Below are 15,195 nucleotides of genomic sequence, written 5' to 3'. Positions count from 1 at the left end.
ATAGTAATGATTAATAGTTTGGGTTTCTTGTTTATATGACATGGATTAAACTTGAGTATTTCTAACTGTTTTGGTTATTATAATTGTTCAAATTGTCTCATCTTTGGCCGTTAGTAGCCTCTTCAAGTTTGTTCTTAAGTCCTTTGGACATGATTTAATAGTCTTTGATAGTTTTCTTGCTGTTTCGTATGGCAAGATATACCAGGGTCATTTTGTGTATTTACTGCCCCAAATAGTTATCAGCCATTGTCCAGGACAATCTAATGACTTTTAGTAGGAGATAATATTTGGAGGCCACAATTTGGGCACTAGTAACTATTTGATGTTTATATTTTTCCAGATTTCTTTTCTAGGTATCGTGTGTGTATGTATGTGTGTTTGTGTTATCTATATAACATATAAAAATATGTGTATATATTTTGGAAGGCGTTTGTAAAATAAGAAATAGACTTGTTATATAGTTTTAAGCTTGATTTTTCTTTAACTTAGTATTTCATGGATATCCATTCACATGGATATATGTAAATATTTATTAACAACGAATACCATTCCATAAAGTGTGCCTACAAATAGTTTATTTAATCTTTCCCCATTGGTAGGCATTTAGGCTGTTTCCAGTTTTTCATTCGTCTGAATATTACAGTGAACACACCCATATACACACACGCCGTTAGACACATAGAGGAGTATTTCTGGAGGATGGTTTCTCAAACGAGGGATTACTGAATCAAAGTGTATTGTATTTGTTAGGTTAGGCTAAGCCCTTATAAAAATAGATCTAAACATATAATGGTTTAATACAACAGCTTTTTTTTTTGTTAGATGTAGCTGTTCTGGTGAGTGTTAGAGTTGAGCAGGCAGCCCTCCTCCACACTGTCGTTAAAGGGCTTAGGCTCTTTCCATCTTGCAACTCTGCTGTTTCCTAAGACCTCGTGACACTGGTATCCACCTGGTAGAAGGGGAGAGTGTGGAGGACTCATTCCACTTTTCTTAAAAGCCCAGGCCCAGAAATAGCGTATATTGCTTCATCTCATATGGGCCACATCTAACTCCAAAGACGGCTGGGTAATGTTGGCTAGCCGTGTTCCCAAGCAGATGAGAGAGAACGGATCTGAGCAAACATCACAGTCTCTTCCTCGGGTATATACATGTGAGATTTTGATAGACACTGCCAAATTGTTCTCCTAAGAAGTTATACTGTTATACTTCCATCAATAGTCTATTGAATGCCCCTCCTGCTGTCCTCACCAAATCTAGCTGTTATCAGTGTGTGGGTTTTTTTAAACAATCCAGTAAAGTAAGAACGATACCTTATTTTTATTTTCATTTCCTTGATCATGTTGATACCGAGCATCTTTTTAATGCTAAAAGCAATTTTTTTTTCTTATTGATACCTTTATGGCAAGTTCTCCATCATATTGTTTCTTTTTTGATAATTTCCTTGGCTCTTCTTTTGCAGTTGATTGTCACAATTAACTTATTACCTGGGGCCGGCTAGTGGCATAGTGGTTAAGTGGGTGTACTCTGCTTCCACGGCCTGGGGTTCACAGGTTTTGATCCTGAGCGTGGACTTATACACTGCTCATCAAGCCATGCTGCAGTGCTGTCCCACAAACAAAGTAGGGGAAGATTGGCACACATCTTAGCTCAGGGACAATCTTCCTCACCAAAAATAAAAAAGAAACATTCTAAGATTTTGGTTTGAATTGCATTAAATCTATAGATTATTTGGGGTGAATTTCTTTCTAACCCTAAATGATTATTATCATCAGGCAGCTATTAGTGCATAGCAAACAACTACAGATCTCAGGAGACGAGAATAAGCACTCATTTCTCACTTTTGTGTGGGTTATCTAGGGTCGGCTGATCTAGACCAGGCTTGGCTGGGGCCCAGCTTCACATTTCAGATCCAGCTGGGTGGGTATGGCACCCTATTGCACTTTGGGCTCTGGTCAGCCCTAGGGTATTCTTCCCTGGGCTCAAGCCGAAAAGGAGCAGCTACCCACAGGAAGCTGTCCTCATGGTAACAGCAGAGATGGAAGAGAACAAACAGAAATATGTGATGCCCCTCTGAAACTTAGGTGTGGCACACTGCCACTCCTGTGCACATTCCACTGGCCACTATAAGAAAAATGTCTCAGTCCATAGTCAAGGAGAAATAAAGTAAAAGTCAGCTTTTGTAGGAGTTGCTGCTCAGTTACATGGCATAAGGTATGTATTCAGGAAGGGTGGAAAAACTTGGAACTAATAGTTGGGTGAACCACACTGTTCATGATAAGAAACCTAGTATGTTACCTTGTTTGTTCAGTTCTTTTGGCCCTTGAGTAAAGTTTTACAGGAATTTTTATAGCTTTTGTATATTTTTTACTAAGTTTATATCTTCTTTTTGGGAGGGGGAGCTGTTCTACTATTAATAGGATATTTTACCATTCTATTTTCTAAGTTGTTTTTACCACATAGGAATCTATTTTAATGTTGTGAATTACGTTAACAGATTTTTTTTTTTTATTATTCAGCTGATCTTTGCATTCCTGGAATTCTTGTAATAAATCTGTCTGGTCAAGGTGACTTATTCTTTTAATATGCTGCTGTGTATGGTTAGCTAATACTTCATTTAGGATTGCCAGAGGATTTAATCAGATTGGTACAATCTACTCATAGTCTTTTTAAAACATACTAAAAATTAGGATTCAGAGTTTTTTCTCGTTCTTTTTGAGAAAGATTAGTCCTGAGCTAACATCTGCCACCAGTCTTCCTCTCTTTTATATGTGGGACATCTGCCACAGCATGGCTTGATAAGCAGTGCGTAGGTCTGTGCCTGGGATCCAAACCGGCAAACCCCAGGCCGCCAAAGTGGAGCACATGAACTTAACTGCTAAGCCACAGGGCTGGCCCCTCAGGGTTTTTTGTAGTTTAAATAATGAGGTTGATAATTTTCATAAAGGAGATACCATTTTACTAATTAGAATTACTTATTTTGACAGTGGACTAGTCAGATCAGCAAACCTACTTTGCAAGCCCTCAAATAAAAGAAAATACATAAGTTTATTTCAACATTAAGTGAAATGTTTTTCTGCAGGTTAATGCTTCAAGATAATCAAAATGTGGAAGGACTCAGAATGCTGGCTCTTTACTATTTGTGTAGGGAGGGGGATATAGATAAGGTAAGTTGTACTGTAGTCTTTAAGTTTCCCGTATTAAAAACAGATACAGTCATACACACATGCACATACGTTAGAGCCTTGGAGTGCTTTTTTTGAATGTGTCTCATGGTAGGTTTTAGTTGATTCCTAGAAATACATTTTAACAAAGAGGTGAACTTCTTCAATCAACTAGTAAAGCAAAAACATTATATAGTTAAAATTACCCTTGGAAAATCCCTTAGATTGTTATTACAGTTTATGTGGTTTTCTATATAAAACTTCTATGCAATAATGTATATGATTCATGTAACCAGTGATACTGGATATGGAAGAATACATATACAAAATATAGTATTTTTATAATTTAATTGAGTTTGCATAAATTAAATGGGCTTAGGATAAAATCCCGTTGGACCTTACAATGAGGAACATGCTTCTCTAGTCGTGAGCACATTGACTGTGTACTGGATCATGGAATGCCAAATCCAGTCTGAGTCAAACAGTATTATAACAAGTAGTAGATTTGGATTGTGTTTTATCTAGTTAAACAAGTTAATGTGATGGTACCTAGTAAGTACTTCAGTAAATACTAGAAGAATCTTAGTAGGGGCAGCTCTTCAGTAAATTTTCCAGGCATTGAAATTACTTATACTAAGTACCTTAATGATTTTTCTATTCCAGAGAATATTTTAAATATAAACCAGGCTGTATAGGTCATCTAAGGGCTGATCTCATATAATATTAATGTTTATAAATATGTTATTCATATCTCATGTGTGTCATGAATTAATTATTGGAGAGAGAGCTTGGCATGTATAGTTAATTCAATATTATGAGTATCTTTACCTACCCAAAGGTTTCCATTCAGTAACAAATATTAAGGAAACACATTCAAAAACTCAATTCTTTGTTGATAATTATTGAGCTTTTTAAAAGAACTTTTAATACATCTTACAACATATAAGATTTCATTGGAAGAGGGAGAATTTGTAAAAGCAAAGACCTCTTTAAATGTTAATAATGATATTTATTAGTCTGTATGTCATGTATTAGTTCTTTTATTCTTGGTTTATTTTAAAAATGGATACTTTTGTTGTAGGCTGCCACCAAGCTGGAAAGCTTAGGAAGTGCACTGGAGGCCATGGAACCACAGAATGCTCAGCTTTTCTATAAGATCACAATAGCCTTCAGCAGAACTGTAAGAGAGCCTATTACATACATGAGCTCTGTTATCTGTAGTTGGGAATATAAAATAAGTCACAAAGATTGAGGCACCAAAGAGCATATGGCCTAGAGTGAAAATAAAATATGTATCTAAATATGTGATATGTTCCTAAGAAAGGCAGTTCAGATGGATACACTTTCCAAGTCTAAGAAGCCATCATGGAGGCCTCATGGAGGAAGTGGCACTTGTTGAGCCTTTAAGGATGAGGTAGTGCCTTCCAGGCAAAGGAAAGAGAAAGTGGTTTATTTTCATCAGAGCATAGGATTTATGACTAGGGTTTTTCTTTTTTTTGTTATATTTTTAAAAAATATTTGAAAAAAGTTTTAAAATGTGTAATAGACTATTTTGGTGGGGGAAATGGTTGGTATCTTATTTTTTTATAATAGTAAAGAAATGTTTTTATTAGAAGTACCCAATAAAAAGAAGATAATCAGAAATGGAATAGAAAAGTACAGCAGAATCTTTTTCTTTCAATTTTTTTACTTTTATCATATTTCAATTTCTTATAATGAACTATTACAAAGTAATAAAAATAAAACAACAAAAAACTGTAACACCTCTTGTTCCAGTATTAACAGGGTGCTGGATTATATAGCATAGATTCTTTTGAGTTTAGCTTGCTGCCTTCATGCATCATGTGAAGACTCATTTCTTCCACCATTTTTTTACCACTTGAACTAGAAAACCATCATCATACTTGAATTGGATTTGGCTTTATGCTGATGCAAAGCAAATGTAAAGACAGTTATAAGCATGTGTGCTGATATTTTGTGGCAATATAAGTTATAATTTTATAAAATTATTTTTTTAATCATATAACAAAAACAGTGCCCAGGAGAGCTTGGGTACCCAAGAGAATAATCTCAGTTTAAGAAACTCTAATCTAGAGCAACCGGAAGAGGGTCTGATGCAGCCCCAAACTGATGCTCATCCTAAGTATGGTCTCACAGTTTGCTGGGACACAAGTACCGGGAATTAAATGCAATTGAGAGACCCAGAATTGCCTAGATTATCTACAGTTTTAGATTGTCTGGTTTAGAGGAACATAGATTAGTGTGATATACCTGACATTTAAAGACTTACACTAAAAGCAATGATGCATGAGTAGTCAGGATGATGGCCTGGGGAAGAAGAGATCCAGTGACAGCGGGCCACCTGAACATGTGACTCATGTAATTATCCTAATATTTGCCATATTTACAATCAGGATTGGAATAGAAAAATGTAGCAGAATCTTGAAATCAATACCTGGAATGAGAGGGCTGAGAAGTCACTTAATTAAACTAGAAAGAAAAATAAGGACAAAGGTAAACTTGAGTAAGTGAAATATTTAGTAAATACAAAGTTGAAAGAAAAACATCAAAGATTAGTAATTGTTAAATGACGTGAATAAACGGCATTCTCTTATTTAAAAACAAAGATTATCAGATTGTGTGAAATTTACAGGAAAAAAAATCCCTGATATTATAAAAATTTCAGTTAAGGAGGGTATTAACCTTTCTTATTTACCTATTTCCAAAGTATTTTGATTAGTTTATAGACATTCAAACTGTTTAGTATGTTACTCTTAAAAGTTGTCTTCAAAAGTTATATACTTATTCTAACAGCGCTGCTATTTCTTGAAATATTTTTGAAGTTTTCTTCAGGAAGATTCTAAGGCATCATCTTTTAAAATATTCGCACTGGTGGCACACTTGTCTTTAGGGAGAAAGCAGATCTTTGTCCTTTTTGATTCAATAAAAAAATACATATATATAACCTTTAAGTAATAATTTTCCTGATTTGCAAAATAATTGTGAGACAGTTTGAGAAAAGAGTTCTGAAAAATATGCCTGTGCAACAACATCGTCGGAAGTATACTTTTCAAGATAGCTGTTTTTTAAAGCACTACTTGTTAGGGTATTTTGGTTCTGATAGGCTGTAAACTCTTGCTGTACTGTCTAGAGAGTAAATAGAAAAGTTATATTTTTCTTTGGTTATTAAATAATTTTATTGTTTTTTTCTTCATTCTGCTTCTGGGAAGTACAAATAGTATGTGTATATGTTGAGGAAAAAAATAATCCTTCCGCCTGAGCAGAAGTGTTCTAGTTTAACTTAAATTTTTTTTTCCTTTTAGTGTGGACGTAGTCAACTGATTCTTCAGAAACTTCACACGTTCCTAGAAAGAGCTTTTAGTTTGACCCCTCAGGAATCAGAATTTGCTACAGAACTTGGATACCAGTTGATTTTACAAGGAAAAGTTCAAGAGGCATTGAAGTGGTATGAGACTGCCATGACGCTTAATGAAACCAGTGTCCCTGCACTGATTGGTATGACCCCTGTTTCTACACATGTTTCTTGAATAGACACAGGTGATGATTGCTTTTAATACCTGCCACTAAAGAAGAAAAAATGTATTTTGTGGCTTTCTAAAATTAAACTATTCTCCACTATCCACAAGAGAAAAAAATCACGTTTTTAAAAATAAAATTTTTACTTCTTAAATAATAGCTTGAGAGAATAGATTTTTATGAGATAGTTCCTTTAAATTATGAATTTTTTAGTAACTGATTTTACATGGTACAAAGTAACCCATTGTATTTTCTCTCTCTGTTTTCTTTTTCTTTTTGTTTGTTTGTTTTTAATCTAAAACTTTAATGTATTAAGGGAAAAAAAGCCAATGTATTGATATTGTTTGTGTTAGCTTGAAGTGTGGATGCCTGAAATGATGCAGACTGACTGTTTCTGTCCTGTTTGGTTTTAGGATTTATCCGATGTCAGTTAATAGAAGGGCAATTACAGGATGCAGATCAGCAGCTGGAGTTCCTTAGTGAAATTCAGCAGTCTATTGGGAAATCTGCGGTATAGTATTTTATCACATGGTAGATCCTAGCCACTGTTTATAAAATATGAAATTTTAAATGTCTTATTATTTACTAATGGCTTTAAAGGACTCGTGTACACGAATTTTAATATGTAATTACATTTATTAGTTTCCCTCTATGCAAAATTAGACTTTAAGTGTTCTTCCACAAGATTCTAAAAATCCATCCAAGCTAATACTTAAGTTTGAACAAATATACACATAAATAGCACTTCATATACTTTGAAATCTAAGTAGAAATAACTAGCTTTATAACTAGATATAGTAATTTATGAAAACTACTTATTTTCCAGGAATTAACCTATTTACATGCAATTCTTGCTATGAAGAAAAATAAACGACAAGAAGAAGTTATTAATTTGTTAAATGATGTCCTGGACACTCATTTTTCACACTTAGAAGATTTACCTCTTGGGATACAGTATTTTGAGAAGTTAAATCCTGATTTCTTGCTAGAAATTATTACAGAATATCTGAATTTCTGTCCAATGCAGGTAAATAGTTCTGGAACTTATTTTCAAGGCTGTATTTACATGATGTTTTATAAAAGATGCTAGTAAATTATCTTCCACATGTTAGACTACGTTGGCATCTTAAAATTTGTATTTGTATTTGTATCTGTGTTAGTTGGAATAGTTTTTAATCAGAATATTTATGGTAATGACTGCTATCAACTAATAAATGTGTTGGTTTACTAATACTCGTTTGTAATTCATAAAATCTTAAAATCTTGAGTTTAGAAGAACTGTTAGAAGTCATCTAATTCAGACACTCACCTTATATTTGAATTTACTCTCTTAAATCCTCATTGAGTGTGCATCCCACATCTGGATGCACTCAAAAATGCAGTGCTTGTTGTATAACTATGATTATTAGACTGCATTTCCTATGTTAAGTCAGGTGTGCTTTGTGTTAAAAATTCACCCATTTACTGGTCCTGCTTCTGCCCTCTGGAGTGACATGGAGCAAGTTCAGGCACTTAACTCTAAGCAAGGATCATTCCTCATTCTATTTATAAAACAGACTTTCAGATTTTGGAAATTAGTTTTTGTGTTCCCCTAAACAATCCCAGATTTTCAACTGTTTCTTTTTTATATGATCAGTTTGAGAACCCTGGTTGTGAGCCTGAGGATATCCTTTATTCTGTCCACCCCTCTCATTAAGCTCAGTGGTCCAAATATGGATTTGGCCTGCAAAACCTAGATTAGATCCTTCTCCTTCCTAATTCTGGATATCCATCCAGCTGTCTTTTTATGAATCGTATTACATTATTGACCCTTATTGAATTAACAGTTAACCAAAGTCCTTAGATCTGTTATTCTCTGTATCTTTGGACTCTACATTTATCCCTTTGAAATTTTATTTCCTCAGATTCATCCCATAATTCCAGATTACCATATCCTTTTGGATCCTAATTGTCATCTATTTTATATGGATGTTTATTGTCATAGATCATCTGCCTTATCTGGATCTGAGTAGAACTGAGAATGGAACCCTCTGTTGTGTTACCAGAGAGTGCATTCCGAATTGTTATGGATCCATTAGTCGACACTTTTATTATAGACAGTAAGCAGATGACTTTACTTTCTTATGCTCAACTCACAATTCAAAACAGGGACACCGTGATGGGCACTATCAAATACTTCGTTGCTCAAAACATAGTTCTTAGCATTCTCCTGATCCACAGCTTCACTAACTGTGTTAACAAGGAAATGAGGGTAGTGACCTTTCCTTAGGAACCCATGCTGCTTTTTATTGATCATCACATCCTTTTCCAGACTTTCACAATCTCTTTTTTTAAATTAACCCCCTCTGGAATACCCCCTGGGATTGATCTCAGTCTCCCATGTCACGATCTGTTTTCAGTTGCTTAGAAGTTGGAATGCATTTTTCAGTACTCCTGCCACGTTCAGGATTCATTCAACAAATGCTTGTAGAGAACCCAGCACTCTGTTCGGAGCTGGGGAAATAGTTGTTTAAAAACAAACTACAACCCTTGCCCTCTGGAAGCATGTATACTAGCAGGAAGAGACGGATAGTATAATTAAGTAAATTATGTAGTATGTTAGAAGATAACAGGAGAAAATAACAGAACAGGATTGAGGGGGTAATTTTAAGTAAGGTGGTCTGGGTAGACCTCCTTAAGATGGTAAAATCTGAAGGAGTCATGTGGAAATAGGGTGCAGAGTGTGTGAGGCAAAGGGAGCTGTTGTGCAGTGGCCCAAAGGGACACAAGGAGATGAGGGTGGTTGGGATGGAGTGAAGAGGAGGCGGGGAGTCAGAGAAAGATCATTGCACAGGAGACCACTTGTAACTTCTCTGTCTTCAATTCTGAGGACATGGGGAGCCACCAGAGAGTTTCCAGCATGATTCCATTCAACATTTCAAAAGGGTTTTTCTGGCAGCTGTGCTGAGAGTAAACTGTAAATGGAGCAAGAAATAATGTATTACGTGATAGTTGGGTCCCTAGGCCAGAGACATCCTATTTTTTCATAATGTAACCTTTATCAGCATGATAGAACCTAATTAGCATTTATAATGCTGTTTTCATAGGGAAATATCAGAAATGCACACTTGTCTCTCCAGCCTGTTCCTGCTTCTTTGGCCCTTTTATATATGTAGGGTTTTTTAATATTCAAACAGATGTTATCTTAGAGATTGTTCACATAAGTCCTGTTTTTTTCCTATGATTCAGTCTAAAACTACAGTAAAAATGCTGGTTGTTCTCAATAACTAATTCTTAGGAAGTGGCAAAGGACATTATCAGAACCTCAGCTATACTTTCATTATTTTCAGGTATGCTGACAAAGTAAATATGTTTTAAGAATTTACTCTTTATCCATTACCATGTGAAGAAGTGTAAAATTCTGATCCTCCCTTAGTCGTGTAAAGGGACAAACAAATATGAAACTACTATAGAACTGTATAAGATAGAAATGTTAAATTTTATTGCAGTAATAATTTGCAGTCTTTAATAAGTGTTGTAGAAACCTTAAGAAGTTGAGGTCTTCTGGGCACCAGTGGTTATATTCTGAAAATCCTTTTGAGGATGCATTTTTTTGGGGGGCCTCAACATAGTGAGAAGATGCAACTTTCTTGTCAGTGACAATGGCTTGTTGTGGGAGTGATTGTCAGTAAGAGGCTGTAGTCCAGTGAAGAATGTGTGTGGGGGGGATGTAGGGTTGGGGGGATGGGGAGGATCATCCTTCAGATCAAGGAAACAGCACTAGTAGGGCAAAGGAGGGAGAATGAACGTTTGATGTGTAAATTCTTAATATCACATTTCTGAGTTGCGAGTGGATAACCATTGGATAGAGATTGGTTGAGTAGACAACCATTAAAAGAATAAACAAATGGCCTAGTGCTGCTTTGGTTATCATATTCACTATTGATAAAAGTACAAAACAAATTGAGGGCGTACAGCATGCCAGGCAGAAAAGGGGCGAATGTGAAGGTGTGAGACATTTGATGTTACGTACGTGAGTGTGTTCTCCTCTCTGATTTCTACTAGGAAATCAAAATGTGAATTCTCTAAAACCTGACCTTACAGTACTCTAGGGGTAGTGCAAATTATTGAATTGGGTAAATCGCAAGGCAGGTTTAGAATTAAAACTTACGTTGCCTTGACTCTCAATTCCAGCAAGAAACTCTGCCTCTTAGTTATCTTTATTTTGAACAGATATGTTTCCTTGATAAAGTTTTTGAGCAGATATGCTCTTTTCGTATGTTATCAAACTTGTAATTGTGTTATAATTTCATAATTATTTTGCTGAACAAAAGCCATTATTTACATAGTCTGTTCCTAGATCTCAGGGAGATAAATTAGTCTAGTCAGAGTAAAGAGATTAGGCAATAAATAGAATAAGAAAAATTTTAGAAAAATACATGGTTTTGCTATTCACATTGCTTAATTTGGGTTTGTTTTTAGCTAACTGCTATTATGAACTTACAAGATGTTTTGCTAATTTGTTTGTTTAGCCTGCAAGTCCTGGGCAACCTCTTTCTCCACTTCTCAGACGTTGTACCTCAATCCTGGAGACCATAGTAAGAACTGTACCAGGTCTTCTGCAAGCTGTCTTCCTAATAGCAAAAGTGAAATATTTGTCAGGTAAGGTGTACCACTTAAAATAACCTTTGTAGGGGCTGGCCTGGTGGTGTAGTGGTTAAGTTCACATGCTCCGCTTTGGTGGCCCAGACTTCACTAGTTTGGATCCCAGGTGCGGACCTACACACCACTCATCAAGCCATGCTGTGGTGGCATCCCACATACGAAATAGAGAAGGATTGGCACAGATGTTAGCTTGGCAACAAATCTTCCTCAAGCAAAAAGAGGAAGATTGACAACAGATGTTAGCTCAGGGCCAATCTTCCTCACCAAAAAGAAAAGAAAAGTTTGTAATCTGGTGTTCATAAAAACAGGCATAAACTAAGTACTCCACGTATGTGGAGAATAGTCACATAAAGTGCAAATTTTACATGTGTACAGATCAGTAATTTTTGTCCAAAATAAAATTGCCTAACTTCCTTTACTATTTAATTCTTTAAACATTACTATAAACTTTTGTGGTTCTAATGAATTGCTGGGAAAATACAATTCTACCACTTAAAAAAAAGTTCATCTGATGGTCCTGGAGTCTGGCAATAGTAATTTATACTCTTTAATTCAGAGTTGTTGACTCATTGCCTAGCCAAATGTGATATTTACCAGGTTTCAGGCCCTTATGAAGTTTATTAATTAATTTATGTTTAGTTTCTGTGACTGGTTATGTATAACTAAAAAAACATAGCCTCAATTATAACCTTAGCTTCTTAGGATACAAACATATGTATGACTATATGCATGAAGATAGATAATCATATGGTTCTTATGTATCTACCTTTGCTGGCTGAATGCTATGCAAAGTAAATTAAGTTTGTAAGGTCTTAAAGTGTAGAAACTAATGTAAAAATATTCTCATAAACAGTTATTTCTTATACATAATGGAAAGAGTTCAGAGATTGACTTTACCATTTTTTTGGATCTCAGTTTTAATTGTTTAAAAAAAAAAGAACTAGATGATCTCAAGAGCTTGTTTCACCTTTAAAATACTCCAGTTGTAAGAAGTGACTCTATAATACCTTCCTCTGATTGAGTTCCACTATTGAGCCACATGATATTTCTACCTTCTTCCCAACTGGAATGGGTATCACCTCCCAGGTGATCAAACTGGGATTTTGAATTATGTGATTAGTTTATTAAACACTCATTATTTATTTTGAAATTTGATATAAACCAGTCTCAGGATAGTAATACTTAATTGCTGAAGTCTCTAGGACTGAAAGTTTTGTATATAAACCCCATTTAACAAAAAAAGCAGCCCGAAATAATTTGAAATAATGATGGCACATGTCTAATAGCAGTATTCTTACTAAATTCCCAACTGCAATGACTTCGAACACTGGCTACCGGGGGTCAGGCCAAACCTCCCAGGTTAAGGGCGCAATCCTCCATCAGACTGCCCTCGCTTCAGACACCAGCCACAAGTTTGGGGCTTCCCAAGGCCACCTGCACTTCTGACTAGCTGGCTACAAATTTGATGGTTCCTATGACCCCTGTCAGGTTTGATAATTCACTAGAAGGACTCACAGAACTCAGGAAAACATTATACTTAACGATTCTCCAGTTCTTTATTATAGCAAAGGATATTAATCTGAACCAGTAAAAGGAAGAGGAGATGCACAGGGTGGGGTCTGGGAGGGTCTGAGATGTGAAGCTTTTGTTGTCCTCTCCTTGTGGAGTCAGGACACTTGTACTTTTCGACACATCACTATGTGACAATACCTGTAAATCATTAGCAACCAGGAAGCTCACCCAAGCTTCAGTGTCTAGAGTTTTTGTTAGGCTTTCGTTACATAGGCATGGGTTGAATCATTGGCCATGTGGTTCAGCTCCCCTACCCTGCAGGTCAGGCTGATGTCACATGGCTCAAAGCCCCAGCCCTCTAATCCTGTGGTTGGTCTTTCTGGCATGGCCAGCCCCCATCCTGAATCACATCTTGAGCATAAACTATCAGGACCAACCACAAATAACAAAGACACTTGTATCACTTGGGAAATTCCAAGATTTAGAAACTCTTTCCCAGGAACCGGGGACAGAGGCCCGCCAAATTCTTTATTACACAGGACCCTGGCAAAGACAGATCTGCAGACAGAAGTGTCTTTCATTTTTCCCTCAAGAGAAATTGGGCTGCTCTTAGATAAGAATGTGATGTTTCTGTAATCTTTGTTTATGTGGTTTATTTTTCCCAACAGTGATGACCCATTTCTCCATTTTTAAATACTTAGTGCCTTCTGAAGTAACTCCACACATCCTTCCCCATTACCTTTAAAAAAAGACTCTAATCACATTTATTCATACAGCCCTCATTTTCTTTAGTCTCTTACTTGCAAACCCTGATTTTTTTCTATGTACTTTTCTCTCCTTAGTAATAACCTCTTTTTTTAACTTATCTCCTTAATCCTTCTCCTTCCTAAAATAACATGAGGGTGGTAATTTGCATGCAAATTTATTATGCTTAACCTTCCTATTTCCTTTTTTGTCTGCACAGTCTGAGTGTTGGATCGCATCACAATGAAAAAGAATCCAGTATTTACAGTGTTATGCTTGATGGTTAATTGACAAATTTTGATGCTATATTTAATAAGTTATTGTGCTCCCTCAGCCAAATTTCTGTCCATTAATCCTCTGTCTCTAAGAAGAATGTTTTCTGTTTAAATGGATTTCTGTTATAAGTAGGTTGAGCCTTTGGGAACTGGAAGCCCTGACTGTAAGCCTTATTTTATCTATTGAGGGGTCAGGTAAGGGTAAGGGGAGTAATTGAACAGAAAATAATTTAAGATCTCTTCTTCCCTCACCCTCTCGTAGCAAAGTTGCATGGGGAGCTGGCCTAGCTATACCTACTTAAGGCCAATTTATGAGATGGCTAAATGCAAATCAGTGTGGGTTACATCATGAGAAACTTCTAGCACCTAGAGTCTGTGCTATTGTTTCTCTGAAGAGCCTCTTTCTATCGCATCTACCAGCCCAAGGTAGATTTCACTATTCCACTACTTTAATCTTGATCATTTCCTTCTATTTTAAGACTCCCAAACGTACAGTATGTGTGTTTCCAAAACATTTGATATTTCAGTTGGTATTTAAAGGCATTTTAAACATATAACTCATATTTCTAAATCTCTGTAATATATCCTTATGTCTTTTTTGTTATTTAATGTACAGTAATAAAATTTCTGGCCAAGAATGATTACTAATCTAAATCCTCATTGTTAATGTGACACTATCACATTCTCGCTATTTAAATTTCTGTGTTTTACATAGCTTATTTTGAATGAAGGAAATGAAATTATAAGAAAAAAAATTTTTTTGACAAGGAAAATAAAATAAAGATATGTTTATGGGCCTCTCAGTAGCAGTGGTGATCGATTCTGATCTTTTCACACACTTTTCCTGCTTTGCTACTTATGATCAAGGGGTGGCTGACTTACAAGTACATTCTTTCATGCAGACTAAAAGGAAGCTAACTAGTGGAGGTAGAGATTAAACCATGGCCTTATGAATTATGAACTTTATGACTTTAAGTTCAAACGCTGGAACTATCCATAGACTAAATATTTCTCTCTCAGATCTCCATCTCTTAATCACTTGAATTATAATAGTGCTTGTTCCCTCATTAGGTGACACTGAAGCAGCCTATAATAACCTGCAGCACTGCCTGGAGCACAGTCCTTCTTACGCAGATGCGCACCTCCTGATGGCTCAGGTTTATTTGTCTCAGGAAAAATTCAAATTGTGTTCTCAGTCTCTTGAACTTTGTCTCAGCTATAATTTTAAGGTAAGTATCCCAGACTCGAGGGGATAAGACACATCACCCTCTTTGAACCTTTAGCAAACATTTACATGTTCAGCTATTTTGTATGTTAGCCTG

General features: G+C 35.8%; 1 protein-coding gene across 2 annotated transcripts in view; it reads left to right on the top strand.

The window, feature by feature from the left end:
• The window catches only part of TTC21B (tetratricopeptide repeat domain 21B), an 81,014-nt gene that overhangs the window by 20,719 nt on the left and 45,100 nt on the right, over window positions 1–15,195 (top strand). For both annotated transcript variants that reach the window (XM_044768773.2, XM_070508037.1), the window contains exons 7-13: window positions 3,080–3,164; window positions 4,243–4,341; window positions 6,485–6,677; window positions 7,112–7,209; window positions 7,525–7,725; window positions 11,210–11,339; window positions 14,945–15,102. In XM_044768773.2, the coding sequence (XP_044624708.2) occupies window positions 3,080–3,164; window positions 4,243–4,341; window positions 6,485–6,677; window positions 7,112–7,209; window positions 7,525–7,725; window positions 11,210–11,339; window positions 14,945–15,102 (964 nt within the window). The remainder of the gene's footprint in view (window positions 1–3,079; window positions 3,165–4,242; window positions 4,342–6,484; window positions 6,678–7,111; window positions 7,210–7,524; window positions 7,726–11,209; window positions 11,340–14,944; window positions 15,103–15,195) is intronic.

This window comes from Equus asinus, chromosome 4, assembly GCF_041296235.1.
Source record: "Equus asinus isolate D_3611 breed Donkey chromosome 4, EquAss-T2T_v2, whole genome shotgun sequence".
Taxonomy (NCBI): Eukaryota; Metazoa; Chordata; class Mammalia; order Perissodactyla; family Equidae; genus Equus; species Equus asinus.
Note: the sequence above shows the minus strand (reverse complement) of the source record. Positions and strands in the feature narration are given on the sequence as shown.